The sequence below is a fragment of the Cucumis melo genome, chromosome 6, assembly GCF_025177605.1.
Source record: "Cucumis melo cultivar AY chromosome 6, USDA_Cmelo_AY_1.0, whole genome shotgun sequence".
NCBI classification, from domain to species: Eukaryota; Viridiplantae; Streptophyta; class Magnoliopsida; order Cucurbitales; family Cucurbitaceae; genus Cucumis; species Cucumis melo.
Window position 1 is genome coordinate 21,685,571 of NC_066862.1, and position 6,609 is coordinate 21,692,179.

The 6,609-nt window shown below is 33.5% G+C and overlaps 1 protein-coding gene across 1 annotated transcript; it reads right to left on the reverse strand.

The window, feature by feature from the left end:
• Positions 1-3,493: 3,493 nt before the first annotated feature.
• On the reverse strand, positions 3,494-5,180 carry LOC103491806 (transcription factor TCP20). Its single transcript, XM_008451911.3, has 2 exons — positions 3,789-5,180; positions 3,494-3,674 (listed from the first exon to the last, which is right to left on the reverse strand). The coding sequence occupies exon 1, from the start codon at positions 4,926-4,928 to the stop codon at positions 4,041-4,043; it is 888 nt and encodes a 295-aa protein (XP_008450133.1). The 5' UTR covers positions 4,929-5,180; the 3' UTR covers positions 3,494-3,674; positions 3,789-4,040.
• Positions 5,181-6,609: the final 1,429 nt, after the last annotated feature.

A 6,609-nucleotide genomic window follows, 5' to 3' on the forward strand; every position in this document is an offset into this window, starting at 1 on the left:
AAATAACTCAATAAAATCATGGAACCAACAGAAATTAAGCCAGAAAAAGGAGCTCTTTTACAGAGCTATCAAGAGAGGAGAGTGAAGAAAAAAGGAGGAATAGAGTCGGTGGTTAATTTTATGATGGAAGAAGAGAGGGTGGCTTTTGCCTTTGTCGTATTGTTGTGGAGATACAAGACGAGTGTGGCCATGAATGACTTAAGCGAACACAAAGCCAAGGTAATTTTTTTTTATTTTTTATTTTGCAATTTGCAAAAGATAATGCCAATAAAGTAGAGTTATAAAAATTAAGATATCGAACTTATAGTAATGTTAAAAATGTATCATCAAATTTCCATAATTTTAGAAACAATAGCTCAAATTCTCTAATTAGTATGAATTTTGAAGTTCAAATTTTAAAAGTGCAGAGAATTTGTAAGGTTTTAATTACCACAATAATTTATGAATAGTTTTTTTCTAACCACATCACCTCATGCATCCAAATTTCTAAAAGTTTTCAACCCTTTTCTTCCGTCCATAAACGCCGAATTTAACCCCTTTTTTTTTTCTTTTCTTTTTCTCAATTTCAATATAACAGCAGCCTCCACAAATTATTATTATTATTATTACTTTGTCTTTTCAAAACAAGAGCTCAAATTAAAACCAAAATGGAATATAAAGCTCAAATTTTAGATATACCTCACGAGATATATCTCATCCAGAGCATCTAGGTTCTCCTCGATACCAATGACATGAAATTTTTAGGATCTGAAAAGTTAGAAACTCATTTAGTGAACACCTAATATCAAGGTCTAGAACTCTCAATCAATTTCACCACAATCTTAAGGAAAAACATTAGATTTGGACTACCCACAAATATGATGACCAATAATTGCAAAGGTTGGTGATGAATCTAAGAAAATTTTCATTTTATGACCAAGCTTTATATAGTCTCCCAATAAAAACCCAATACAACACAATAAAATACCAGAAGTGTAATTAGAAAAAAGGATAAAATTGGAAGATAAACTAAATTACATCAAAACTATTAAATAAAATACAAATACTAATTTGATGTCTTGAGCCGTTCATATAAAAAATATTCCAGAAAAACAACCTCTTGTCTGAAATGGAAGTTAAGACTATATTTGAGAGGACAACAGCAACAACAACAAGCACTAATAGAGAAAAGAAATAAAGCTAACCCAATTGAATCTCCAATGGACAATTGTTTTTGACCTTGGATCTTAAAGGTCTTAAAGTCCAACAAAAACAATATGAACTGTTTTCAAATAGTTCTAGTCCTAATAGGTGAGGTCGATGATTGTGAGGTAATGTTCGTGGAGAAAATAAAGGTTGTGCATCCCAACATGAACTTGACAATGATTTGGGTTCTGGGTTCTGGAGAAGGAGTGTAGCAAGCCATGACATTAAGCAAAAGTGGGTCAATAAGCAATTTGTGTATGGTTATGGTTGGAAGACGACATAGCGAAAGCTTGTTTGGTGTTACTTCAAATATTGATGCTTTGGAATGGGTGCACAAACCTTGGGCCAATTGGAAAGGTATTGGCCTCTTGAAATTTCATGGATAATGCCATAATCTTGGTTCTCCAACAATACACACATGAGTGAGGGTGGGTAATGAAAGACGAAGGGAATCATCAACAACAAAATATATCATTTTCATGGATAAATATTCAAGTAAAGGATGATGCAAAATAGTTACCCATCCAATAGCAACTTAAAAAACATTTGATTCTCCCCCTATATATTGTTCTTTATTAACATTTTATGACTTAGAGTTGGAGAGCTTAATTTTGATCCCTATCTTTCTTTTTCTTCATAACATATACCTTATTTATTTTCCAACACTAAACTTCCCTAAATAATGGGACTTAAATATATTAAACTGTAAGAACTTTTTATTATAGTTTTATGGGGCACAATTAAATATTTAAAAACTAAAAAGCTATAATGGGAAAGTTAAATTGGTTGCAAAAGAAAAAAAAAAAAAGATTCAGTGAAACTACAATATCAATAAATTTATATGGAAGTCATTAATTAACCTGAAAGTACTATGAAGCTAATATATTGAAAAATCATAATCATAGCAATTAGTCATGTACATAATTTCCAGCTAAGCTCAATTCAATGCATGCATGACAACAAGGATGTTAACATAATCAAAACAAATGATGAAAGAGTAAGCTTTTAATGACAATAAACACTTAGAAATAATACAAAATGTCATCAAAATCAAACATCACAATTCCTGTGCATAGCAATCAAATGGATACAGGGGTTTTTCTTTGGGCTTCGGTCCTTTCCCTGCTAAGCCTTAACAGAATTATTAGAAACTTTATTACACAATCTTTAACTAATATTAGAATTTGAGACTGTTTTCAACTCCTAAACAAAGGGTAACAATAAACTCCATGCTCGTTTTCCTTTTTCTTGAAAAGACTGAAGGCAGCATTCATCAAGAAACTCCCACCTCGGCTCATTTAGCACACCTTTTTTATCTTATAACATATTGATGAGCTCAACGGTCTGACTATAACTGTATGTATAAATGATATACCAGAGCTAACAAAGGTGACTCGAGAAAAGTTACATTCTCATTTACTGTCATATCTTAAAGTTTCCTCAAGCATAAGCAAACGGAGGGAACAACAAGCAAACATACATAGGAGAAGAACAGCGGAAATAAATGGCGAATGAATGAGTTCGACTTTCAGAAGCAGCCAGCTAAGAAAGTCGTAAAAGTGTACGTTATCTATGTAAAGCTCATAAAAACATGCATATGAGAAAAGAGAGATATCTTCAAAGGTTCTGGTTCTTCTCAGCATTGATTTCAAATGCAAGCTGCAAACGGATGATTGTAAAATGTAAACAATAGCCAAAGAACTCAAATGCCACAAAGGGAGAACTCAGGAGCTGTACTATAACCAAATAATATATCACATAGCAGAACTTGATTCGTCTACGGCCTCAAGCAAGTATACAAGCTCACAAAACAAGCACATTCTATAGCAGATATCAGAAAAGGCGTGAAATAAAGTAGCAGAAAAAGATGCCAAAATGACAATTGTGCAGATAGATATCAAATGCTTCAATCAGACATGAGAATTCTGTATCAACGTATAATGCAAAACCGAAAGCTACAAAGTGTTAAAATTGCCTTTCGAGTTGACAACACTGGGTTTTTAGGCGTACTGATGCAATGACCGTTAATATATAGCATAAATACACTTTTGCTTAACTGTTTGAACTAAAAGATCAACGAGTGAATTAGATGCTTACCTAGCCCGATAACCCCAGTTACCAAACATCCTAAATCGTTCCTCGGACATTAAATGCACTCGGCTAGGAATGGCAAAATTTCAAAGATTGTAAACCAGAATAAGCAGTTTGAGATTCGGAACTCAATATTGTTCATAAGAGGTGAAATACAAAGAACAAACTAATAGCTCCTTTGATTATGCAGAAGACTGAAAGCTTAGAAACTGGGAAATAAAAAAATTCTATCTCAATTTCACAAACCAATTGTTCGACATTACAGCAAGAACTAGAGAAGAACTGAACAAGTACAGTTGCCTTACAATATGATCAACACACCTTTTTGAATAGAGAAACAAACAGAAAAAATGTACTTAAGCTCAAGCCAAGCTGCTTTCATTTGTATAAAATCACACCTGCAAAAGCCAAAAAGAAACAACAATCAATAAGTTAACATGATGAAAAAGAAAGAACCTCCATTTTCTATACATCCAAATGTTTGAAAAGCTTTCAAAGAATCAAGAAATAACCTGGGAAGATGCGAAGAAGAGTTTGAAAGATTGCAATTCACAAGGAGGGTGCAAACCAAATATAGAATTTCCTCACAGGTAGGTATCTCTCTCTCTCTGTTTTTTTTTTTCTTTTCTTTTTGTTCTCACTTTAAAATTATACAATACAATACAAAAACCCATAAAGCAAATGAAAAACCAAAAGGAAAAAAAACCCTTATAGCCATTTGCCATCCTCCCTCAAAAAAAAAAAAATCCTTATTCTTCCATTTTCTAGGCTGAATCTTGAGAATCATCCTTAGCAGGAGGTTGCTGGGGGTGATGTTGATGAACTCTAGGTTGTCCCATCTGTTGGTAAATCTGGTTGAGAGCTTGAGGATTTATGACCCCTATATGACCATCTTGGGACAATCCAAGCTCCAAACCAGGCAATTGTTGAGTGTTTGCACCTAAAATGGAGGTGAAACTCATAGGACCCATGTTGGTGGGGGTTAAATCAAAAGGTGGGAAACCAAGTTTGTGAAAGTAATTTGAAGTTTCATTAGGTAAATTGGTAGCTGATTGAGCAGCAACAGCAGCAGCGGCAGTTGAAGACTGAAAACCAAAGCCAGTGACCGATGAGGGCCAAAGGGCAGTGGGAGTGGCGGCCAAATGGGGTCGCCCCCAATTGGCCCTACTGGACCCCCCACCTCCTAATTCCTCCAACTTTTGATGCAATCCGGCCGACAAAGAAGCACCCTGTTGTGAAACAGAACCAGCTGCCGTCGCTAGAGCAGAAGCAGGAATGGTCCCGGTGCCTGTGGCGGCGATTATAGACGGCTCCGCCTGCTGTAGCAACCACTGGATGGTCTCGCCGTCGGATTTATGATCCAATTCTCTGGTCAATTGAAAAATCCTAGCAGCACATAGAGCTGGCATACGGATTCTTCGGCCTCTGCCTTCAACTTTGGTGTGACGGTCTTTGTTGGAGCTTCTTTTTGGGGCTAACTGTTTTTTTCCTTCTTCTTTCTCCGCAATTGCTATTTGAAAATCTTTGATTTCAGCTGGTTTGTTTTCACCCATGATTTCTTCTGCTTCTTCTACTTCTTCTGAGAGCTTAAAAAAGTTGGGTACCACTTCTTCTTGGGGCTGCTTTGTTGTTGATGAGGTTTTAGGATCCATAGAAGAAGGAGAAGAATGAGAAGAAGGGCAAAAAAAGAATAATTTTTTAAAAAATTAAAAATAAAAAAGAGTTTTTTTTTTTCAAAAATAAATTGTCAAAAAGAAAAAGAAAGAAAGGGGGCTGTGTTGGGTTGTGTTCGATTGAAGAAGGTGAGCTGAAAAGTCCAAGACTTTCATGGGTTTTCACTGTTTTTGGCAAGGAATGAGAGACAAAATCATAAAATTGTTAAATCCCAATGTGTCCCATTTTTTGTTTTTTTTTTCTTAAAAAAAAAAATTAGTTTCTGGGTTCTGTTTGATATGTCCTTTCTTACCACTTTTCTCACTGTTTTGGGCTTTTGACCAAGCCAGATATGAAAGCAACTTTAACCGTCTATATTTTTCACCTTCATTCACTCCCTCACTCTTTTCCAAAATTCAATTCTTTCCACCACCTCACCATTCCATAAAATAAATAATAACAACAAGCAAAAACAATTATCTTTAAAAATCTTCTCTTTTTTCTTTTTCTTTTTCTTTTTCTTTTTTATAATATAAAATAACAGTAATTGAAATTTTCTTAAATTTTATCTTTTTTTCATTTGAATTCATAATTTCTTACACTTTCTTTTCTATGTCTTATAATTGCTACAACACTCTTTTTTATCGCATATCATTCCATCTCTCTTCTAAGTGACTCAAATGTACACGTGGAGTGGCAACATTTCTCCACTTGGGCACCTATGATTGGCTTTCTTTGGCTTGCTTCAAATCCACTCTTTACTCCATCCATTGTCAATGTTTTTCCAGAAAGACATGGATGAGATTGAGAGAGAATTGTTTTTTGGGCGTTTTGGCATAAAAAGAAGGGTTTTTTTAGATCATTTTTTTGTCTTTAAAAAATTTATTATTATTATTATTATTATTATTTGCCCTTTTTTGTTATATGGAGATTAGAGAAATACAGATACTCCCTGCATGGTCTAAGTGGGACCCCTTTCCCCCTTTCATCAAATGAAAGCAAATTTAACTTTTTTTAAGAGAAAAAAAAAACATTGTTTTTGTGTAAGCATCTAATGACAGATTAAAAACTTGTAATTTTAGTGGATACCTACACCACCACCCAAAGAAAATGACAACATATTTTAACTTTTATCATTAATTTTTCTTTTACCTAGAGAAAAAAAAAAGGCCCATTAGTTCTTTTGAAGCCTTGATGTCAAAGAAAAATACCATTATATATATAGATATAATGAACAATCCTAACTTTGAGGGGAGAATGTATTATTATACATTTTGCTTTCTGGTATAGTCCATATAAACACCATAATTATACAACCATAACCCTTCCTCTATGAACACATCTTTTTTTTTTCTTTAAAATATATAATTTTAATATCAACCACTCTTATTATTATAAAAAAAAAATGCAAATATTCTCCTATTCACCCTCCTATATTCTTTAATTTATTTCATTTTATTTTGTATGTTTATGTTTGTTGGTTTCTTGCCCTTTTCTCATCTGAGATTTTTGTATCTTTACCTACTTTTAGCACAAGTAGGAACAAGGACACATCTTTTTCTTCTTATTTATTAGTCGAATAGTATTGAAACTATTAGCTCTTTTATTTGAATATATTTTCGATCCTACAAAATTAATATCAATAGTGGCTTAAATTACTAGTTTAGTTTTTCTATTCTT

Bases quoted from the DNA above. Each gene is read 5' to 3' on its own strand.
- LOC103491806 (XM_008451911.3), bottom strand. From the start codon at position 4,928: ATGGATCCTAAAACCTCATCAACAACAAAGCAGCCCCAAGAAGAAGTG.